Source organism: Ctenopharyngodon idella, chromosome 14 (assembly GCF_019924925.1).
Source record: "Ctenopharyngodon idella isolate HZGC_01 chromosome 14, HZGC01, whole genome shotgun sequence".
Taxonomy (NCBI): Eukaryota; Metazoa; Chordata; class Actinopteri; order Cypriniformes; family Xenocyprididae; genus Ctenopharyngodon; species Ctenopharyngodon idella.
In genome coordinates, this window is record NC_067233.1 from 18,391,746 (window position 1) to 18,416,705 (window position 24,960).

General features: G+C 37.5%; 1 protein-coding gene and 1 long non-coding RNA gene across 9 annotated transcripts in view; one reads left to right on the forward strand and one right to left on the reverse strand.

Annotated features, from left to right (window-relative positions):
• Positions 1-9,992, forward strand: part of LOC127494417 (transcription factor COE3) — a 123,689-nt gene extending 113,697 nt beyond the window's left edge. For 2 of the 6 annotated variants that reach the window (XM_051860309.1, XM_051860310.1), the window contains exons 14-16: positions 3,357-3,542; positions 5,741-5,953; positions 7,267-9,992. In XM_051860309.1, coding sequence (XP_051716269.1) covers positions 3,357-3,542; positions 5,741-5,953; positions 7,267-7,298 — 431 coding nt within the window. In that variant the 3' untranslated portion in view covers positions 7,299-9,992. The other 4 variants (XM_051860311.1, XM_051860312.1, XM_051860313.1 and 1 more) reach the window with 3 other exon arrangements.
• Positions 9,993-10,131: 139 nt separating this feature from the next.
• LOC127494418 (uncharacterized) overlaps positions 10,132-24,960 on the reverse strand; it is a 36,007-nt gene continuing 21,178 nt past the window's right edge. For 2 of the 3 annotated variants that reach the window (XR_007924863.1, XR_007924866.1), the window contains exons 6-7: positions 15,972-16,037; positions 10,132-10,311 (exon numbers count right to left, since the gene is read on the reverse strand). This is a non-coding gene — a long non-coding RNA (uncharacterized LOC127494418). Of the gene's footprint in view, positions 10,312-14,088; positions 15,590-15,971; positions 16,038-24,960 lie in introns of those variants that run through there. The other variant, XR_007924865.1, reaches the window with a different exon arrangement.

Here is a 24,960-nt window from a genome sequence, read left to right on the forward strand (position 1 = left end):
TACTGCATACATCAATATTTAGGAGTCAGTATACTGTATTGTTTGTTTTATTTCCATATGATTGAACATGAAGCCTATCACTGGCTTACAGCCCACAGCAAACGATTTTACAATCAAGACTCGACTGAAGGTACTTCATTTACACACAGTTCAAGGGGCATTATTAATTGTGTTAATATTTTTATCACACTATTTTCTTTTGAATTAATTTGTCTAATGTGTTGCGTTGACAGCCCTACAGCGTGTTTGACTGGTTCTGATTGAGACATGATTTCATGACTTCACGAAACTCGAAGCTACTCGAAAAACTCAACACTTAAATTCAGTCACACAGTCTGTCAGTCCGTGTCTGGATCTGTTCCACTGTCTTTTGGTGAGCTTCACACCCAAGTACAGCCACGGACCAGCAACACTGTACATGACGATCACATGGCTGTGTTTTGGCAGGCCTGTCACCCACAGCACTCAAAACTGTCACTCACACTCACCTGCCCATAGAAACGACACATTCATCGGAGTGAGTCTGTGTGTGTACACACTCCCTGTCACTCCTGAGAGAAGTGTGAGCGGCACAGGCTGTGAACGAGCTGAGAGACTCAGGATGACAGCGCTACAAGAATCAAACACGTTATTTGCAAATGCAAACGCTGTTTATGTCGGTGTATTAAAACCAAGATTAGCAATTACAATTCTGAGAGTTGGAGAGTTAAATTTCCTTTTGAAATATATTCAAATAGAAAAAATACTTTAAAAAAAAATACTTTAAATTGTAATAATATTAGCTGCCTGCTAAAGCATGGTGTCAACATCAAGGTCATGAGTTTGATTCCAAATAAATGATCACATGATTGGTTAAAGTTGCTTAAAATGGCATTAAAATCTGTAAGAAGTTGCTTAAAACATCTGAATTATGTCATTTCTTCATCGCTAGCATCAATAAACAGAATTGCAATTTCCTTTAGACTTGCATACGTGCATCTCATGCCCTGTGTGTGAGCATTTCCATGCACAAGTGTTTTCAATATCGCAGGGCCGAGCCATGTTTCTCTTCACCCACCAGCTCTGACACTCACAGACAGGAAGTGGGAATGGATGTGAGATGAACAGATCACTCTCCTTATATCAGAGAGAGAGAGAGAGAGAGAGAGAGAGAGAGAGAGAGACACACACAAAGGAAGATAGAGGAACTCTCTCTCCCTTGACACTCTCTGCTTTCTCTCCTGCTAGCACTCATCCCCTTCGCTTCTCGTCTGTTTTCCTCATTCACGCAGGAAAGGAACACCTACAGGAATCCATGAGGTCATGGGAAAGGGCCGTTAGCCATTATAAAAATATTGCATTTCATACTTCATGCTTGTATGCAGTGAAACTTCAGCAGGATTTAATTCGGTTAGCCTGCTGCTTTGCTCGTTCATCCATCAAACTAATTATTGTTTCAAGTTCTAATTAAGTTGCAAACTGATTTACAGAATACACCACCTCTTTCCTGCAGCTTATCAGACCACGTAGGTGACAGTTTATTTAGGGAAGTTCTTGGATTAACGAACATCAGCTCTCTGCCATTGAATGTTATTTGCAGCTTATGATGCAGTCATGTTGCTGCTCATGTGACTCCGACGTGTTAAAGGGATGTTGATCAGTCAGCAACAAAAAAAATTTTCTTAATCCGTATTATTACTTGTTTTCCAGTTTAAAACTATGAACTTGCTTTTCTTACTAAACTGAATTGAAATTCATTCAAAAGTTAGGGCCAGTAAAAAGAAAAATATTAAATTGATCAAAAGTGACAGTAAAGACATTTGCAGTGTTACAAAAATATTATATTTTAAATAAATGCTGTTGTTTTGAACTTTCTATTCATCAGAGAATCCTGAAAAAAAAAGTATCACAGTTTCCACAAAAATATTAAGCAGCACAACTGTTTTCAAAATTCAGCATCGAATCAGCATATTAGAATGAAAACATTCAAAAACATTGTTGAGTATCAAGTGTCCCCAACTAAGCAAGCCAAAGGCGAAGGCGACAGCGGCAAGGAACCCGAACTCCAACAGGTCACAAAAATTGAGAAAAAAACCTTGGGAGAAACCAGGTTCAGTCGAACAGTGCATGATTATGATTCAGGCAGCGTTACAGGTCATAAGTCCGATTGGGATCGCAACAGTCAAAATATTTATTCCAGTTCCATCTAGTTGAAGATCGTATTCATCACGCCGGTATGGTACGGTTTGTTGGGAATCTGTGCCACTGGCTGTCGTGTCAGTGAGGCCTTCACAGGGGATGATCTAGCTGACACAATCTCTGCTGACACTTCAGGGATGCGTTGTTGTCGTGTCTTGGCGCAGGTCCTCCATCTGATCTGGATATGGCCCGGATCCGGCTGACTACAGTAAACCTCGGAATAAACAGAGAGACTAATATTAACGTATATGCCATGGCAGAAGAAGAATGCATTCTTCTTCTGATGTAACGAGTACATCTGGTGTTATAGGAAGTGTTCCCGGTTCCGGCTGACCTAATTTATGGAGTCTAACAATCCTTTAATGGATGTGAAAATATAAATTGATAATGTGTTATGTGTATGCCAGGTTAAAGAGATGCGTTTTAGTCTAGATTTAAACTGATTTAAAGTGTGTCTGCTTCACGAACAATGCTAGGAAGATTGTTCCAAAGTTTAGGTGCCAAATAGGAGAAGGATCTACCAATAGGAGAAGGATCTACCTTGACAGGAATAAATTACATTTGAAAATATATTCAAATAGAAAACAGTTATTTTAAATTCTAATAATATTTCACAATATTACATCCTGCCATATATGGGCTTGTATTAAAAGAATATGACCTTTGAAAGTTAAAAAAACTTGAAAGTTATTGCTTAAAATACTTTTCATTTATTTAGTTTTTACTCCTCTGCTTCCTTATCTTAGGTGGTTACTACGGTTTTTACTTACTGTCAAAAAGAGCTCACTCTCAAGTATTGGTTATATCCATGTCTCTCAGTATGGCTCTGGTCTTGTCTGTCTTATATCTGCCAGACGAAAAGAGTCCAAAACATCCAATGCACACACAAACACTGCTGCTTATGGGAACATAGACAAAGTTTTGTTTGACTATACTGAGTGCTTTCTTAACAGCAGTCTGATATCTTTGTTGGTAAATGTTCTTACACTTACCAAGGGATTCCACCCACTAAAAACACAAACCCAGCATGTCACAGACACACATTAGTCCAACTGCAACATCTACAAATCACATCAAGCGTCTTAATAAGCAAATCCAGAATAAATCACATGGTTTATATATGAACTTCAAGCTACAAGAGCGTCCTGCTTAACCTGTCGTCGTGGCTTACATTCCAGGTTACTCTCGTAACTCAAACAGCGTGTCTCCTCGCGGGTACGTGCCGAGCTCTACACCTCAGCAGTCCAACTACAACACCATCACCTCCACCATGAATGGATACGGAGCCGCCGGAATGACCAACCTGGGCGTCCCTGGATCACCGAGCTTCCTCAATGGATCTGCCGCCAACTCTCCTTACGCAAGTGAGTGTCCTGTTAGGCAGCTAACAGATCCTGAAATTTCTGCTGAAAAGACCAGTGTATTTGGCTTCTTAACTAGTTTGACCAGCAAGACTTTTCACTTTCAGTTAACCTCAAGCCTCTCCAGGCTACACTCTTAAAAATAAAGGTTCCAAAAAGGGGGATTCACAGCAATTTTGGGTTCCCAAAGAACCTTTGACTAGACAGTTCTTCTTTTTTTTTTTTTTTTTTTTTTTTTTTGTACAACCCGTTCACACCTAGAAAGATAACTAAAGTGATAATCAACATTCTGTTTATTAGCGTGCAATGCAGTAATGTCATCTGCCGCTTTAAATGCTTGAGTGCTTTAAAGTGAAGGTGGATTCCAATTGGCTGTTTCTATCATTCATCAGCTTGAAAAAAATCATTCTGAAAATGAGTTCAATAATATTGTTCCTCTGTGTTATTATCATTATAGCTGTGGTGTGGACTTGCCTATTATATATGGCAGTGATCATTAAAACGTTATACAGAGTTCGCACAAGGTTCTTAATGTGCTTGAATTTAGCTTTTCGAAATTCAAGGCCTGCAATACATGGAAACTCGACTTGTTTTGTTAAAAATGCTTGACATTGAAGAGGAATACATGTATGAGGATTGCACACCTGAAAACGAATATAAATTTTGGAAATAGCATTAAATTTAACTCACTGATATGCACTATATTTGGAAGAGGAACATTTGACTGAAAAGCGACCAACCCAAGCTAACTTTTTTTGAGGATATTTAAGGCCAAGTTAAAAACAAAGAGCTTTTCTGCTGGAAAACTTGAAAAGATAAATGTTTAATTTGAATTATGTTTTTTTGAAGGTATAAGCAATAAGAGAAAATACATTTTGGCAGTTTGAATTCTTGCTATGAAGAAGTTTAGTTTTAGTTTTGATCGCAGTCTTTAGTCTGAAGAACATTTTAATAAACTTTTTCCTCTATAAAGAAACTTTTGTGCAGTGGAAAGATTCCATGGATGTTAAAGGTTATACATAGAACCATCAATGCCAATAAAGAACCTTTATTTTTTAAGAGTGTAGACTGATTCACCAGCTACAAACCAGCCAGGATATGTTAAGATACTAGTTGTTTCAGCAGGGTTGTTGTTAACTCAGTGTATGTTTAGGATTCTGATTGGTTGGATTTAACCAGCTAAATTCAACTATTGTGAGTCTAAAAAACTTTGGCATGAAAAAGGCATATTTGGTCACAACTCAGCCAGCGTCTTAATGCTAATCTGAAATGCTAAGGTTGTTTGTTTGTCTGCGTGTTCTGTGAGGGAAAGGTTATTGTCTGTCTGCTGTCCCATGCACTGTGAAAGTCTCCATCCGAACTAACTCCACGAACACTCATATTTTTTCATCTCCTTTCATGTCTAACACATTAACGACTCCTCCATGCCTCTCACTCACTCCGTCACACGCTTTCTCACTGCGGTCAGGATAGTGAGCTTTCTGTCTGCACTTTCATGTAAATACGTCTGCTGCTACTGTATTTTTTAGGGGGGAACAATCACAATGCTGGAGGCCTGACAATTACAAATGAGGTTTATATACTGAAGACTGTTCATATATTCGATATATAGCAGCTGTATTTTGTGTGATTGGCACTTGTTTGGCAGGCCGAGCTTTGCGCAAAGCTGTTTCGTGGCAGGTTTGCTTTCCATTCATTATAAAAATGGGAAACAAGTTGGCAAGAGTTTTCAATTGGAATTTCATTGAAGAAAATTCATTGTGGGTTTTACTCCAGTTTGGTGAGAAAGCTCAAGCTTTCTGCTCAAGATTCAGCGCCAAGACTGTTGGCTTTTATTACCTGTCTTTCTCTCAAAGCATGCAGATGACCGCATATTAGATGTTCTGATAATATCGTCTTTTGGAATGCTTTACATATACGTGTGTCAATAAAAGAAAGCAGTTTTCCTAATGATGCTTCTGCAAAAGTGTGGTTTGTCAGTCAAATATGGACTACATTGACATAAATATTCTTCAAGAGTTCTAAGTTATGGATCAACTTTGCAATGCAGGTAGCACACGGTTTCATTCCCATAATGCCTCACTCCGCCATAGCCCCTCCCCTTCAATTAACCCTCTAACAATCGGCATGACCCACCTCATAACTCTCATCTTTGTGTGTGCGGGTGTGTGCGTGTGTCTCTGTGTGTGTGTCTGTTTCAGTCACCCCCTCCAGTCCTCTATTGGAGCACCATGCCTCCTCTTCCTCCTCTTCATGCATCCCTACTTCCATCTCTCTGTCTGCGGGCCCTTTCTCATTCTCTCCTGTCCATATGATCTCTGCAGTCAAACAGAAGAGCGCCTTCGCGCCTGTCGTCCGGCCACAGACCTCCCCGCCCCCCACCTGCACCAGCACCAATGGGAGCAGCCTACAGGGTGAGCACCCGCACCCCACCCCTCTCCTGACTCTGAGCCAATCAGGAAACAAGACCCTCCTCTAGAATGTGTCACTAAAATAATGGCACAACATTTTTGAGGACAAAGTTGATCCATAACTTTCTACTTTCAATTAAGATTGGGTGCATTTACAGCAAAAAAAAAAACAAAAAACAAAAACAAAATAGATAATAAATAAAAATGCTTTTGTTTTTCATGCAGGTGGTGATGTCGGTTGGGGCAAATTAGTGTATAATAGTATCAAATTTTCTTCAGAGTCTCATGGAGTCAATAACTTATTCATAAAAGATTATTTCTAATGTTACTTGCATGTTATGAAGCCAAAATATTTCTTATATTCTCAAGATATTACAATATGACTGCAGATCAGTTTGTTCTAGAAGGAAACTCTTCATTTTAAACTGCTAAAAATGTTAACTTAGCTAAAGATATTTCATAGTCCAGATTGACTGTGGAATGAGTTGTAATATTGACCTGTAATAACCACCATTTTGTGGTTCAAATAGATCAAACATTTAAAAAAAAAAAAAATTTTATAGCTAATGATTTTCTGTACCATCACATATCTAAACATTCTTAATCAAGATACTTTTACTTGGGAAGGAAAATGACTTGTGATATTAAGTCTTGTTTTCTTAAAAATTTACCAAAATCAAGTTTAAGTTTCTGCTTAAAATAAGAAAAAATATGTGCCAATTAAGTCAGAAAAATAAACTTAATTCAAAGGGAAAACGAGATTTTTCTTTTTTGACCCCATTGGCAGATATTTGTTCTTATTTTAAAAATAAACTCACTTAATTTTGATCAAGTTTTCAGAAAACAAGACTTAGGCCTGGTTTCACACACAGAGCTTAGGCTAAGCTAGTACTAGGCCTTAGTAAATTAGGACATTTAAGTAGATATACGATTATGTGTATATATATATATATATATATATATATATATATATATATATATATATATATATATATATATATATATATAAACATTACTGGTGTTATCTTGAGACAAAACAATGCTTTCAGTTAAGATAGCTTAAACATGCATTTTAGTCTGGGACTAGGCTTAAGCCTTGTCTGTGAAATCGGGCATTGATATCCTAAGAAGCACAATGTTCTCAAGTAAATGTGTCTTGATTTAAGAACATTTGGATGTTTGTACTAAAAAAACAAGACAAAAATTCTGAGTAAGAGAATCATTTTTTGAAGTGCATATCCGAGTCAAATAGATCATATCTGTTATTTGAACCGTCTCTATTATTGTCGACTAACCTCGTTGTTTTTCTCTTCCAGCTATGGCGGGTCTGATTGTCCCTCCCATGTGAAGAGGAACCTGATCTTCCTCTAAGGCTTTATTGAGCCCAGAACAAACTCACTGGCTCAACAAACCTGTCTGACACTCCCTTATCGAACATCACCAGTCTTACAAGGAGCTGCCTGAAAAGAACATCTACACCTGGATCGCTAAAATATATATATATATATATATATATATATATATATATATGAAAATGTCCCATGTCCTGAAATGTCAATAGATGTGTTTGTTTTGCCCTCTACGACTTCATCCTTGGAGACTCTGAGAACGCCGTACTGGGTGGCATTTCGAGCTGGATAATATCGCAATGTGAACGAGAAGCTGAGGTTTTGATATGTCACGACCATAGGGGCTTCTTTGCATGGCTGATGTTGTCTGTAGACTGGTTCCTCTCTGTTCGTTTCATACTGTATGTCTGTCCTGTTTCCACTGTGAGAAGAGAGACGCCACTCATCCAGATGGGACTATGACAGTTCGCAAATGATTCATTCCTATTTACAAAATGCAATGTTTTTGGTTTTTAACATCAAGCTGATTTTATTTCCTTTCGCTTTTGTTTTAAACCATCAAATGTCAGAGTGGTCCAAAACACGAAACGATCCCAGACTGAAGACCGTGATATTTAGCAATCGTCAGGATGATGGATGTCAGTCATTTTTCCTCATACTGTTTCTGTGTTTCCAGTGTAGTTCCAGGTGTGTGGATAGGTAGATTTAAGCCAGGAATGCTTTCTGCAGTTTTAATCACATTTAGGTACCAGACTTATTGTTGAACTTCTTATTGTGCTTTTTTTGTATGTATTTATAAAGTTCGTTTCGGGATTTCTTTGGTGACTTAGGCCTGAATAATAGTATCAAATATCTATGTCAACACATTTGATGTCTTAATACCTTTTAGATATTGTAAAAAGAGTGAAAAATAAAAGGGATTACACTTTTTTTGTAAAAACAAAAACAACAATGACAAAAAAAAAAAAAAAAAAAAAAGTCTGGACATGACCAGAACACCTGTTTTTTGAAAGCAGGGTGTAAAGCTTCACCACTTTTGTAAAAAACAAACAAACAAACAAAAAAAAAAACGACAAAACATTTTTTCAGTCGTATATTTAATGTTTTCTTTTTGCAAACAGCGTTTGTGTTCTTGTTCCTCCTCTTGTCTTGTGTGTTCTTGTGAAACGTGTATGATCATAGTTATTTCCTAATGCACTATTTTTGTTGGGGCACTTACAAGAGCTATGTATCTTAGCAAGCAGAAGAAAATAATAATGGTAATAAAAAAAAAAAGAACAAAAAAAAAAGAGAAGAACTTATACAAATATGCACCAGTATGTTTTCAGATGATTTTTTGGATTGATTACTCTTTGCTTTGGTCATGAAATCGTTCATCATGTGATTTTGTTGATGTTTCAAAAATGTTTCCATAATACTTCTCTGTCCTTGTTGAGGTTTATTTTACATTAGATATTCGTTGTTTTGCCACATAGCTTGGACTGGTCAAATGTGAAAATTTCTATGCTGTCATATCTAATGTGCCACATGATTATTGTATCACATGTCCAGAAATGGATGGTATCAGAGAAGTCCAAACCTGTTAAAACAGAGCACATTTTGACGTGGAACCATTGAGTGACGTCGGTGTTGCTGGTGATATTGTTACTATTGTTGCACACACATGCACAACTTATGCAATCTGTATTTAAATGCAACTCGCTATCCACATTTCAGTGGATTAGCTGTGAAATTAAATAATGGAAGGAGATATCATGATGCCTTAAAGTAGGATGTGCTCCAACAGTGTCTCAAATCACAAATCAAGAAAACAAAATAGTCTATATCTTAAAAATATTCTCAGTAGAGAATGGCAAAAGTCTCAGTAGAGAAAATGTGGAAAATCATTGAGGAAATATGACATAGGTGATCATCACATTGCAGGTTGTCATCTTCATAAAGTTGGTTTCTTTGATTGGACACGACCAAATATCACTGACTGTGAACACTTGGAAACAACGTAAAATTTTAATATTCCAGTCATGGTTTTTCCCTATTTTCTTGAAGTATGTGAAGGTGTGTGTTTGCAAAGATGACGTGAAAGAAATTGTGGTTTCTGAAGACCTCTTTTAATTTCACAGGTGACCTAATTACTTCATTTTCATCCTTTTGGGGTTTAGACATAAATGGGGTAAAAAAAAAAAAAAAAAAAAAAATACAATTTTGACAGTGCCCTATTATACTACAACAGCTGAATTCAATCTCAAAGTTCACATGAAAACATCTCAGAGATCCAGCTTGCCTGGAAACAGTCTCACACACACACACACATAGACACGTCCATCCATTTCACCCATGCATTGAGTTTCCTAATAGCTTGTGAAAGGTTTTTTGTCATAGATGTAGAGAGCTGGCTTCTGCTTTCTTTTTCAAAACCTGTTTTCTTTGGAAATGTTGAACTCAAAGTGAAATGGAGAAAGGTACTGCATCTTTGTGAAATATGAAATATTATATCAAAATATATCAAAGCACAATGTTTAATTAATGTCTTTAGAATTCAGATAGGGAGATGTATTCTACTTTCCTTTTTTCTCTCTGACCATGCTGTAAATAAATGCATGTTTTTTCCTTGGTTTTTATTTCAGATTTTTTTCCTGTGATCCCGTGCTTTTTGTACAGAAACTGAAAAATAAAGATTACATTTGGCTTGAAAACATTCTGTCAAGCGTCTTTATAACATGAAAAGCACAGCCTCTTTTTCACTTTCACAATGTTTTAAAACATCAACAGTCCATCGAGTTATAAAAGTCACTTTTTATGCTGTGCTTCTCAGCATGGGGTGGACCATCTCAGGCCAGAAATCTCCAGCTCCGCTCCAAACTTCACAGCGAGGCTCATCCTTCCAAGGTTTCGACCTTTTGGTCTGCTCCGCCTGCCAGCACTGCTCAGTTGATGGGATATATTTTTGAAACCTTATCCAAAGACCACATTCAATTTTTTAGAGTTTTGGCCCTCAAACCCAACGCGCTCAACCTGCGTAAAGACACAGTGACCCATGCAGATCAGAATCAATCATTTCTGAAATCACTCCAACGCAGTAATTTTCCTGAGCTCTCTGCTTGGATAAGACAGAATGAGGGAGATATTCGGAACGTGATTTGTGCTCATGTCAAGGAAACATTTAAAGAAGGGGAAATATCTGAGACATGAAGCTGGTGGCCTTTTGATTACCTCTAGCGTTTGACAGTCTCACAAATTGCGCAGTCGACACTGGCTAGTTTACAACATGTCTGTCTACACTTGAAGTCAGTCCTACTAGCTATCCACTATATCTCAGAGCAGAATTTTAATGGAAAAGATAAAGTGAAAGCGAAAAAGTGAAAGTGACGTGAAGATAAAGTATCTCTTCATACTCGGAATTTGTCCTCTGCATTTAACCCATCCAAGTCAGTGTACACACATTAGAAGTAGTAAGTAGTGAACACACAAACACCCGGAGTAGTGGGCAGCCATTTTGCTGTGTGGGGAGCGACTGGGGGTTAGGTGCCTTACTTAAAGGGTTAGTTCACCCAAAAATGAAATTGCTGTCATTAGGTACTCACCCTCACATCGTTCCAAACCCGCAAGACCTTCGTTCATATTCAGAACACAAATTAAGTACTGATACTTAGCCCGCTTTCGGATGTAAACACGGAAGCTCTGCAACGTAAATAACATAGCAGAGTGACAAGGGAAAATTGTTGAATAAAGTCGTTATTTTTGTTTTGTTTTTGCACACAAAAGTATTCGGTAACACTTTAGTATAGGGAACATGTATTCACTATTAACTACGACTTTTCCCTCAATAAACTCCTAATTTACTGCTTATTTATAGTTAGTAAGGTAGTTGTTAAGTTTAGGTATTGGGTAGGATTAAGAATGTAGAATAAGGTCATGCAGAATAAGGCATTAATATGTTATTAATTACTAATAAGCATCTAATATTCTAGTAATATGCATGCTAATAAACAACTAGTTAAAATACCCTAAAATAAAGTGTTACCAAGTATTCTTGTCGCTTCATAAAACTAAGGTTGAACCATTGTAGTCACATGACCTATTTTAACAATGTCTTTATACCTTTAATACCTTTCTGGACCTCAATGACATTGCTGCCTACGCGTGGATCAGATACCCTCGGATTTCATCAAAAATACCTTAATTTGTGTTCCGAAGACAAACAAAGGTCTTACGGGTTTGGGACGACATGAGGGTGAGTACTTAATAACAGAAATTTCATTTTTGGGTGAACTAAGCCTTTAAGTCATGGTTATTGAGCGTGGAAGAGAGCGCTTTTCATCCACTTACCCACCATTTTCCTGTCAGTATTGAGAATCGAACCGACAACCTTCGGGTTACAAGTCTGACTCTCTAAACATTAGGCCACGACTGCCCCCAAAAGGTAGAAGAAAAAGTCAGAAGAGAGAACACAGCAAAATAAATAAATAATTTATAAATATTTTGTTTATAAATGAAAAAAGACTAATATAATAATATATACAGTAAATGCAATTTTGATTTTCCAAAACAAATTGTATTTTGTTTTAAGATTTGTTTTTTCTTCAGAAAATAAGTGCTTGAATTAACTTATTTGGCACACTGTCACACTCTTTTGTGCTTACAATGAAGTAAAAAATTTTTTTAGATTAGACACATTTATATTTAGATGGGCTTCACTGCATGCATTAACATGCATGTGTACAAGGGAGAACCGTCGTGCTAATGTGAACATGTTCAGTGTAACTGCACCAACATATGTTTTTGCACATCTACAGTGAAGCATCAGCAGCGGGTCATTTGAAGTCTTGTATCTTTATCTTCTGGGTCCTCGCAGCCTTTGATGCCATTGGGCAGCACAGCTTGTATCAAAGCTTTAGCTCATGAACAGGAAATCTGCCTGGTATCTCCAAAATGTGTGGGAGTATCAGAGCTCCGTCTATCTCTCAGTCCATGCTGCCGAGACCAGACTCCACAACCCTGAGTGAGCTCGTCTCCAGCACTACCATGACCCTCCTATTGTTGCTCAATGAATATCCTCTTGTCTGTTTGTGAGTGGGAGAGTGTCTTTCCTCAAAGATGCAAGGCTGCTATCAGTGTCTGAGTTTTCCCGTGGAGAGTTTTGTGTTAAACTGCCATCCATATTTCAGCCCTACGATAACAGTTCCACGCTTCCAATACCTCCACAAAGAAATGATTGGTTCAGACAAATGACGGACATTTTGTGTAAAGGGGGATCATTTACAGCTGGTTTGTCAAAGCTTGAAACCACCAGCCACACCTGACACTTTTAGAACAAGACTCACGTTTCATATTCTTGTTTGATGGATATTTCAGAAGAAAAACAAGGCCTAAGTTGAATATGAAAACACAAGTAAAGAGTTCATGGTAAGTGAGTGAGAGACTGGTTTGACTGATAATGTACCATTTTTATATCCTTATATAAAGGGTTAGTACACCTCAAAATGAAAATTCTGTAATTAATTACTCACCCTCATGTCGTTCCAAACCTTTAAGACTTTCATTTATCTTCATAACACAAATGAAGATCTTAAATCTGAACGGAAATCTGAAGAATGCTGTCAGATTTCCCTCGATTGACTGCCTATGCAACTAAAACATTGATGCTTCAAAAAGTCCATAAAGAGATTGGAAACCGTATCCATATGAATCGAGAGTTTTACTCCAAATTTTCTGAAGAGACTTGTTTGTTTTATATGATGTACACATTTAATTTAGGCTTTTACACACATAAAAAACATTGATCAGCACACATAAGCAGAAGCTCAACCTAACCTGAATGACGCACAATAACAAACCTTGTGACACTGTCACATAAAAGACATGTTTTACCACTCTATTTATTATTATGATTTATGTATAAACGAGTTTTAATTGGTTTACATGTTTTTTAGTCCATTTTATTCCTCTTAACATTTTAAGTGTGTATGTCTTTAAGAAATGAATGGTTGGCCTGTCATGTGACCAGTCACATGACAGGAAGCAGGAAATACATCTGTATAAAGAGAGCAGCATGGCAAACCAATGGGGACTCACTAATAGTCAACAACTTACCTGGATTGTGGAGTTTCCATTTTGCGGACTTACCTCTCCAGTCACATCCTTACAAACCTTTGGATTATCACTACCGTGGACATTTGTATATACACTGGTGGACACTCACATTGGGACTTTATCAGCACACTAGGATTCTTGGACTGTTTTAGGGTATGGTACTTTGGACTGTATGCTTTTAACAGACTGAGTTTTCCTGGTTTTATTGTGTTGTTTTAAAGTTTCCTGTGAATATTGTAAATACACAATTCTTATTTAAACTTATCACTGTTTTATGTCTCATTCTTTTAACCACTAACAAACTCACACAGTAAAATCTGACCCCATTTTAAATCTTGTGACTCAACCGATTTGGCTGATCGTTACAACCTCTTTCGGAAGCTCAATTGTGCTGCATAACGCAGCAAGTTTGAGCTTCCGGAAGAGGTTTGTACTTCAGCTTATGTTCGCCGATCAATGTTTATATGCAAGTAAAAGCCTAAATTAAATCTGTTCATCATATAAAGTGATCGAGTCTCTTCAAAAAAAATTGGACTAAACCACTTGATTCATATGGATTAGTTTTCCGATCTCTTAATGAACTTTTTGAAGCGTCAAAGTTTCAGTTGCAAAGGCAGTCAATCAAGGGAAATCTGACAGCATTCTGACAGCAATTTGCGTTAAGATCATCTTAAGATGAACAAAAGTCTTACGGTTTGAATCGACATGAGGGTGAATAAATGATGACAGAATTTTCATTTTTGGGTGAACTAACCCTTTAATATCTATAAGAAATAGTTCCTTTCCAGGTATGTGAGTGAGTCAGAGAACTCAATGCCATGATGTCACTCCTCAAGTACAGCCCATCTGTGTATCAGCTACTCTGACAAGTAAGAAATGACCACACTTCCTTTGTCCTTATGATGTCATAGTGACAGTGCAGACCTGCCGTTGCTTCTGCGAGGGGCTGGGCAGCAATAAAACAGGCCCAGAGGACTGACAGAGAACTGTAAGTCATCTTAAACAGGAAGTGCCTGAGGCCTCAGGCTACGATGACATAGGAGCCTTCCACAAACTCTGCACAGTTCACAAGGTGTATAAATCACCCGTGCAAAAGTTCACCTCTAGCCAGGGAAGCCATGATCATTGAAGGAGCTCTGGAAATATCACATCGGCCCATCAAAACCATGTGTTGCGCTATGGTCGCTCTCGTCTGAAGGAGAACTTATTTAGGAGTATCTCCCGCTGTTGGTTGCGGTTCCCTCCCGGATTTGACGATTGTGTTACAGTGTGGCACAAGCAAATGGCCTCTGCAGGTGTGCGTTATTGAGAAGTGATCCATCATTCTTGTCAAAGCCAATCTTGGTTTTGATCGTGAGATACGTTTAAATGTATGTTAGGGCTACTAGCAAAGAGCAGGAATGGGAAAGATCTCATGGTGACAACGATGGGTCATACGGTGATCTAACGTAAGAGGAATTGACGTCGTTTGATTCAGTTGATGTGCATTTGGTTATGAAGTGAGACAACACTTGTTACTTGCTTTTCCTTCACCTGTCATTGAGTATGACAAGTGTTACCGGATGGCTCTCGATGAATACTGCTTTAAAGATGCATGTCTTTCACAGCCTAGGTGAAGGCAAAAATCACCTGTCAGACTAACGGTTCAAACCAAATCAGTTTGTACCACTATATGTGTCGTTATAGAAGAGAAAATCTCACTTTAATTACAAGGCTTATAACTGCGTGTGACCACAGCAACGTTTCTTCTCAGTTAGTTCCTCTTTCCTGTCATCACCTCTACCCAAAACCACACCTCATTCTCTCACCACGATCGCTTCATTTTGAAACCGCTCGCGGTATCAGCTGAAGAAATATTATCATTTCCGTTGCCAATCAGACCTTGTGTGGCCCTGAAGCGAGAGGGGCGTGTGGAGAGTGTGACCGGGTCACCGAAACGAAGTGTCGCTGGATGTGGTTGTGAGCTCTGCTGGGGGAGAAGCGCTGTCACACCACCCTTGGCGGGAAACTCGATCCTAGCGGCTAAAAGGCGAGCTGGAGAAAGCCCCATCACTCCTGCAACATCCTAGAGAGCTCGCGTCCCGGGAACCCTGCTTGTGTTGAATGAAGAATAACATCCCTTGTTTTGTTTTGGTATGCATTTTTTCTTTTTTAGACGGCCTTCGTTTCATTCGAAGACAACCTCGGCGTAAAACGCCTCCTTGAGAAAACATAAAGAAAAAAGTACACTTTACACCTGTTTCCTTTTTTCATCTGTCTTCATTATTCTGTAGGAGGCAGGATGTTTGGTTTGGCTGCGACCTGCCTCATGACTTAATCCCTGGGTGCTATTGTTAAATTTTCGAGAAAAAGAATGAAAACCAAATGTGGTGTGGGACCAAGGATTGAGTTTCAAGCCTGCGCTTTAACAATGTTATATTTCCAGCCGAGCAGGCCAAATAATTCACTTATGTTTCCCTTGTAATATTATGCCAAACATGAGATCTTTACTTTGTCAAATCTGGTAAATATCAAACCCACGATATCAATAGGAAAACAGTTTTAATAAGCATTCCCAGAAGAGGTCGAGGAACACCTCTCACCTGGAAGCGATTAGACAGGACAGGAAATGGAGGCAGGGAGTGAATGCTTCCCAATAACGCCAACCCCTGAAGAACAAAAATATGCAGAATCATCATAAACCATTATCTGAGAGCAGATACAATCGCTCCAGACATCTGGGGCACAAACAAATTATTTATACAGTAAATATATTTTGAATATGTGTCTTTATGAGTTAAAAACATGCAGTTGCAAACTTATACTACTTTACATGGAATAATTATATTAAATTTAACAACACAATTAAACATTTTTATTGGTTAACTAAAACCATATTTGTAATTAAAATAAAGCTTAAATAAAATAAAATAAAATATAAAAAATAGATAAAAATGTAGCTATGGTAACTAAATGAAATTAATATGTTAAAGTACTAAAATTACTTAACTGAAATAAAAATAAAGCATAATAGAAATATTAAAATGGAAAAAGTGACAAAAGCATGTAACAAAACTTTAAAAATTAAAAAGAAAAAAATGTAGAGTACAAAAATAATATAAAAAGTAAAAATAAAATACAAAATATTAATAAATACTATAATAGTATATAAATAATACTAAAATAACATTATTTTGTATATAAAAATGGTAATCTTATAATTGATTCATTCCTATTATATTTTAAGTGGAAACAATTCCTTTCATTTTATGTACATTGAAGTACATTTCATGTTGTTAAAGGGTTAGTTCACCCAAAAATGAAAATTCTGTTATTAATTACTCACTCCCATGTCGTTCCACACCTGTAAGACTTTTGTTGGAGCATGAAAGTCATGTGATTTCAGTAAACGAGGCTTCGTTATGTCATAATTGTTTTGAAATTTCAATGCTTCACGTGACTTTGGCAGTTTGGTTCACACTCCGAACCACTGATTTGAAATAAAAGATTTGTAAAGCTTTGAAGCTTCATGAAGCAGTGTTTTGAAATCGCCCATCACTAGATATTGTTGAATAAAGTCGTTATTTAGTTTTTTTGGTGCACAAAAAGTATTCTTGTCACTTCATAACATTAAGGTTGAACCACTGTACTCACATGAACTGTTTTAAATACGTCTTTAGTAGCTTTCTGGACGTTGAAAGTGTTAATTGTCTTGCTGGCAATGCAGGCCTCACTGAGCCATTGGTTTTTATGAAAAATATCTTAATTTTTTTTTCCGAAGATGAACAAAGGTCTTACGGGTGTGGAACGGCATGAGAGTGAGTAACTAATGAGAATTTTCATTTTTGGGTGAATTAACCCTTTAAATTGGTTGCATTAATTTATGCTATGATTATCTTTGAGTGTGATTGTAAAACAAAACAGACTGAAGTAGTTCAAAAATTTGATATTACATTATATCCAGTATTGAACTGTTATATATATAGTGACCAAGTTTCCATCCTAGTAAATGTAACAGGAACTGTATTAAAATCAGTTCATTTTTGTTATGTTGGGTCAACACATGTCTAATGTATCTGGGTCCTGAAGCAAAACCAGGTGAGAAACACTACTTTAAGGAAAAGTTCTTCTTTAGAAGATTCCCGGTGAGCAGGGAAGCCCTTCCCGATTGAAATTCAAACAGCAGAGACACTGTGATCATCTCCCAGGTACAAATCAGAGTTAATAAATCAATCTGCAGCCTGGGTGTGCTCACAGTCACTCCCTCTGCTGCTCGCTAAACAAATGGATTCTGCATGCTTAATGAGAACACAGGGAGGGGGTGGAGGTAAAGTAACTAATACCTCTGATGGACTCAGCAGACGTGAGCTGCAGACACCTGCCAAAAAGCAAACAGCACTGGCCAAGTCAGGGATTTGGCCAGCGAGGCTGTGGCGGCATCCGCGTAGGAGAGCTTCTCGTTCCGTGGCAGATTTACAGCGGGCCGTGAGGCTTTTCTTGGAGAGACAATGGGCTGTCGGAGCACCCAAAGGCACGCAGAAGATAACTACAACAGCAGATCGTAAAGAAAGTCTGATGATGATTCTAATCCAGGCCTTTCTATAGATGTCAGACTTATTTAGGTAATACAAGGTGATGAAATGAACAGATGAGCAGCAATCAGCACTGCAGCTGCAAAACACATCCTCTCGCACATGTTCAAAACCTCCGTTCACTCACTTCAGTTGCTGGCTGGATCATTGCTGCATGTCTACTGCAAGTTTTTGGTCTACAGGATCATGCTGTTCGAAGCAAATAGTTCAGGAATTTTCTTTGGGAGATTTGAGATGTCTTTCTTGAGCACTGAAACAGTTTCTCCGATTTCAGTCACAATATTTAACATGACATTTTGAATGTATTGTTACGGGCTCTCAGAGAGGTTCATGTAAGGAAATGCAAAGAAAAAAAAGTTATGCTTTTTCAGTGGCTTTGGTTCTGACAGTTTCCACACTCATTTCCTGCTTAGGGATTTCAAATTTGTCAATAACTAGATTTGAAGCTTTGAACCAAACCAACCTTTGAGATTAATCACAGCTTTTTTCTAATTTTTATTAGAAGTTTTTGAAAATCAGAGAAAAAAAATCAAGACCACTTAAAGAGGCACTAAAGTAAACAACCTATGAAGCACTGATAATGTAATCGAATAAAAAATACAGTTAAGTATAATATTATTGGCTAGATTATAAATATAAAAGTTTATTGAAGTTTTCCACACACAAAAAAGCGCTGCAAGGATCCACCGGACTGCTGCTTTGACTTGAAAGGTTGATAGATTATTAAATAAATACATTTTGTATCCATTTACATACATATTTCCTATGGGAACGCCCCCTTCGGGACGCAGTGTCTCGTTCCCTCTCTCAGGGAACTATGGTTATAGTCATAACCTGAGACGATTTCTCTAAGTAACAAGAAAATGACTGGGATTTCTACTTCTTTAACCTGCACTAAACACACACTTCTCTTGCTCAAAAACATCCTAACATACTATATGTAAACCAGTGTTCACTTCACCAAGCATCATCTCTTTCTCCATCCATGAATATTTATCTGTTTGACACTGTTCCAGGTGCCTTCTGGGTAAAAGCATTTGTGAATGTTGGTGACAGACTAAATTAAAGTGTGTATGTGTCTAAGCAGAAATTCAATGATTGAAATACGACCATCTGCAGGAACATTAAAAGGATTCCCAGGGAATGCGTGAACTGATAAAATGTATACCAGAATGCAATGTAAGTTGCTTTGGATAAAAGTGTCTGTCAAATGTGTAAATGTAAATCTCTATAATCACCAACTATCATTATAATCTTATAGAATTATCCACTAATTTATTCATCGGTCTGGTCATATCATGTCTTTATGGCTGCACTGTAAAATTGATAGACAGACTAAAGGTGTATATTTAACTCATGAATTTGTCTACCATAATAAAATATATATGTTGAAAACATTGCATCTATGTTTCAGTGGAGCTTTAGCGCATGAATATGTATGTTTATGTGTGGAAGCCCTGTAGAAAATATTCCATATAGTGCCGCGCGTCCCACGAGAGCTTTAATGGGTCATTCTGTATGTTTACACAGCAGCTGAATTCACAGCGAAGCGCGGTCGACGAAGTCAGTTCTCCGGTAACTACGCGAGGTAGCTCGTGGCGAGCGGCGCTCTCATATATATTTCAGCTCAAGCAGATTGTTGAAGGACTTTTGAAACAGGAGATTTGAGATGACTCAACTTTCACTGCAGCCGTATAAACATTCACTGCCGCTCTGCCCGAGATCCATCAGTCTGCCCTTAGTGAAAGCGGCCATAAAAAAATCCCCTCCGGGAACAGTGAGAACGTATGAGAGTTCCAGCCTGGCAAGGACTAATATTAAAACAACGAAGCCCCATAATTATCATAGAATTCCAAAGAAGGCCGGCCCTTAATTAGGCCACACAGGATCCTCTTTATAAAGTATGGAAGTAATAAATAAGCCATTAGCTGGGCACTAAAGGCGCAAGAAATAAAACCCAGTGCAGGAGAAGGCAGAGATTGGCCTGAACTCAAAGACTGATGGTGAATGATATACTAAAGCCCCTGGGTCACAGATCTTCATCACTATTCTGAAACACAGCTCAGAGCTTGACTCTTTTCTTACTGCACTGTGATTTATGGGTCATGTGACCAGCTGCAACTATAGGTGCTGAGGATGGGAAGCTCCACCCACACCTGTTACAGTAGCTGATGTATGGCAATAGTAAACAAGTACGTAACACAAATCATTGTATCATTATGTACTGTTAGTCGTAATGCACCGTTAGTTTACTCAATGACTTTGGGATTATTTATTGCTAACATCACACTCATATCCAATATGCGGTCAAGCGCGGTCTTGTCAGGGCTGCTTTGAAGGTTGAGAAAAATCTCATATCTATGAAATTATGAAACCTCTCCTTTAGGAACCGTACAGTTTTATTAGTTTTACAACTGCTGCCGTTAACAAATGGCCGCCTTCACACACCAAGTAAAAAACAGCAAAGTTAATGGCTAACAAAGGAAGTCAGGAGCAACGCTAGGCTGATTATGGCAATAACTCTCACAGATACTAATTACAAATGGCTGTAAAATAAGTCAAACTGGTCATCCTAATGAGCACACCAGAGACCTATTGTTAAATTCCATTAAAAAGATCTATTCTTTCTCCTTTTTCTTTCCATTTTTTTCCACAGCATCAGTGTCATGTTATCAGACGTAACAACAAATACTGCATGTCTCTTAAAGGTCATTATGTAGTAAAAAAGTTTATTTAGGTAAATTATTAATGTAATTATCCAACTTGAAAATTAAAACCGATATGAAAGAGAGGAAGAAGGAACCACAGAGTGTCAACATATATAAAAGCATGTCCACATAATTTAAAATATGCTGTCTTAAGCTTTGGCTAATTAAATACATTATAGACTTGATCAGAGAGATTGTTCTGCTAGCTCTACAAAAAGGGAGAGATGAATGTATATACATACATTACAATTCAAAAGTTTGGGGTCAGTAGGCCTAGGTTTTTAAGGAATTGATACTTTTAAGGATGCATTAAATTGATCAAAAGTGACATTTATAACATTACAAAAGATTTTACTTCTATTTCAATTAAATGCTGTTCTATTGAACTTTCTATTCATCAAAGAATCCTAAAAAAATGTATTAGTTTCCACAAAAAAATATTAAGCAACACAATTATTTTCAACATTGATAATAATAAGAAATGTTTCTTGAGCAGCAAATCAGCACATTAGAATAATTTCTGAAGGATCATGTGACACTAGAGAAATAGCTGCTGAAAATCACATGGATTAAATAGTAAAATATGTTAAAGGGTTAGTTTACCAAAATGAAAATTATTCCATGATTTACTCACCCTCAAGCCATCCTAGGTGTACAGTATATGACTATCTTCTCTCAGACGGAGTTATATTAAAAAAAATCCTGGCTCTTCCAAGCTTTATAATGGTAGTGAATGGCGCTCATGATTTTGAAGCCCAAAAAAGTGCATCCATACATCATAAAAGTAATTCACATAAATCCAGAGGGTTAATAAAGGCCTTCTGAAGCGAAGTGATGGGTTTTTGTGAGAAAAATGTCCATATTTAAAACTTTATAAACTATAACAACCAGCTTCCAACAAACATCTGTACTCAAGTTGACTTAACCTCTGACGTGACGTATGACGTAGAAGTTGGTGAGAGTAGACGCCTCTCGCGGGTCAAATAGTGATGGGCTACAAACCCAAGCTCATCTACTCTTATATCGAAATACTCCGACATTACTATTTAAAAATTCTAGTTTTAAACTTCTAATTTGTGACCGGTGTTTTGTTTTGCTCTATCCTCTGTGCTTCCGTATCTGCCAATACATCATGCGCCAGGTCAGGGGTTATGCCTCCACTTAAGTCGACTTGCGTACTTGCCGGAAGCTGGTTATTATAGTCTATAACGTTGTAATTATGGATATTTTTCTTACAAAAACGCTTCACTTCAGAAGGCCTTTATTAACCCCCTGGAGCCGTGTGGAATACTTTTATGATGTATGGATGCACTTTTTTGGGCTTCAAATTCGTGAGCGCCATTCACTACCATTATAAAGCTCGGAAAAACCAGGATATTTTTTAATATAACTCTGATTGTGTTCGTCTGAAGAAGATAGACATATACACCTAGGATGGCTTGAGAGTGAGTAAATCATGGAATAATTTTCATTTTGGGGTGAACTATCCCTTTTAAATTATTTTAAGTTGTAATAAAATTATATAATATTAGTTTTTACTGTCTTTTTGATCAAATAAATGCAGCCTTTGGTGAGCATATAAGGCTTCTTTCAAAGACATTTTAAAAAATCTTACAGACTCAAAACTTTTGAATGATACTGATCAGAAAAGTCCCCTAAATGTATTTGGACACTTTATAAAGACATACTTTAAAATGTACAGATGCATTTTTTAAAAAACAAAACTTTAAATCAAGTGGCATCTGCAAACAAAACATGCTTGAGAAGTAACATCACTTTTGCAATGACTTTAAAGCTACTTGGTCAGAAAACATTTCAATATTATAACAAACAGTATTAAACTTCTAATATTCTGTTCGAAAAGTATGCTTGTACTTTCTTACTATAAAATAAATACTTCTTGGTTTGAAATTTTGTTAACACAATAATAATTCAATAAATTTTTAATAGTCCAAATACTTGGAGCCAATTGTTGTTCAGATGAGTTCAAATACTTAATTTCCTTTGCCGAGTGAAAAAACAAGTCCATTGTCTTCTGTATTGTCAGTGCATGGCTATAAAGAACAGAGCAGCTCTTCACCACCTCCACTAATGTGGGTCACACTGCAAATGAGCGATTGCCTTTGCCGTCATAGCACCAAAACCACGAACAATCCTTTCTGTAAAGCTCTAAGAGGCTCAGAGTGTTAAAATAAACCACTCTAGGGAGACGTGCTACAGGCCGGTAACACCAACCCTCCTCTCCAGTGTAGAATAGGTGGATAGGTGGTAGATTAAACTTATCTGAGGACGAGCCAAATGGGCTGTTCTCCAGCTAAAACTCTGACGGAACCCTTTTGCCGTGCCATCCTTCGATTGCCTGCAGTGGACTCTAGAGGACGCTGAGCTCCACAGGGTGGGCAGATTCTAATAAAAAGTAGTTGACATTTTAATTGCATTTTTCTCATCAAGGACTAATATGCAAGATGGGTCTGGCATCTCTTCGGAGAGCAATGTGGGTGATGTTATGATCAGTAATTTCTTTGATAAACACTCAGAACCCCCATTGATACGAGCAGCTTTGTGTGGAAGCGCTTCTCAGCTGCATTTGTTGCCAAGCCCAACTAATGGAGACATTTGATTGGAGCGCAGTGCATGCAGAACGCTTTGGCTTGTAGCTATTCGTCAATTGCGTTAACAAAGGCTGCACATGTGGACCACTACAGTATGTGGATGCGCAAACTATTGTGGAAAAGACGTTATATTGTTGTGCTTTTTTATATTAAATTATTATATTAAAGGATTAGTTCACCCAAAAATGAAAAATCTGTCATTAATTACTCACTCTCATGTTGATCCAAAACCGTAAGACTTTCGTTCATCTTTGGAACACAAATGAAGATCTTTTTGATGAAATCTGAGAGCTTTCTGTCCCTCCATTGACAGTCTACGTAACTACAACTTCCAAGCCTGGGAAAGGTAGTAAAGACATCATTAAAGTAATGTGACTCCAGTGGTTTAACCTCAGTTGTATGAAGCGATGCAAGTGCTTTGTTTGTGGAAAAAAAAAAACAAAACAAAAAAACCCCATAATTTACCACTTTATTTATAAAATATGAATCTCCAATGTGCGTTCACGAGAGCACCAAGACGCGCATTGGAGATTCACATTTTAATTTTATGTTTTTTTGTGCAAACAAAGCACTTGTATTGCTTCATAAAACTATCACATTGATTACTTTCATGATGTCTTTACTACCTTTCTGGGGCTTGAAAGTGGTAGTTGCATAGCTGTCTATGGAGGGACAGAAAGCTCTCAGATTTCATCAAAAAGATCTTCATTTGTTTTCCGAAGATGAACGAATGTCTTACAGGTTTGGAACAACATGAGGGTGAGTAATTAATGACTGAATTTTCATTTTTGGGTAAACTAGCCCTCTAATCAAGGCCAAGGACAGGGAGGTCAAAGACTCAATTTCATTGTTTAGTATTATGTGTTAAAGCTTGTCACACTAAATGAAACCATGTCCAAATCATGTATTGTGGTAGAAAATGAAGTGCTCTTAGCGTACATAATACCTTTATTGGATTATTTTTTTACACTAATCTGTGAAGAATATAAAGTCAGATTAGGCAGCTGCCCCCTGGTGTGACAGTCACCAAAGACCTCTAAGATTGTCTGTATTAGCGTTCCCCAGAAGGCCAAGCAGTGCTGTTTAAAGACATAATGGCTTTCAATTAAGAGTTCTATAAACATTGTAAACTAAAAGTCTTCTTCAACTTGTGCATTTTAGGTAGAGAGAAACGTCATAGCATTTCTGTTGAAAAATCTGAGAAATGAGCAGCAAGCTTTTTCTCATGACAACTATCCAAGAAGCCACCTGGATTAGCTGTTTTCCATTGGGCACTAACACACTCGTGAATGCAAACTTCAATATCACCAAGTTGAAATGAATTGAGTAATTTACCATCTGGTTGCTGCCATCATATCCTGCAAGGATGTTGATTGTTTCTCATTACACGCCTGCTTATATCCACTCATGTCCATTATAAAATATCATTTAAATTTTCATTTGATTATTTGCATATTTTATGCCAATAATATCCTCTTAAAAGCAGTTTGTTGTATAACAGAGCGGAGCTCTTCTATGAGAGCGTGGAAAGTGATTTATCGTGGTTTCGGGGTTAAAGGTGTAAGCGCTTTCCAAGGGGCTCCCAAACGGATTAAATAGCGGGAAAAAAGAGAGGTAATTGGAACTAGTCGGCATAGCTACAAACAAGAACTTCTTCCCTCAGAAGCTTTAAATTTACTG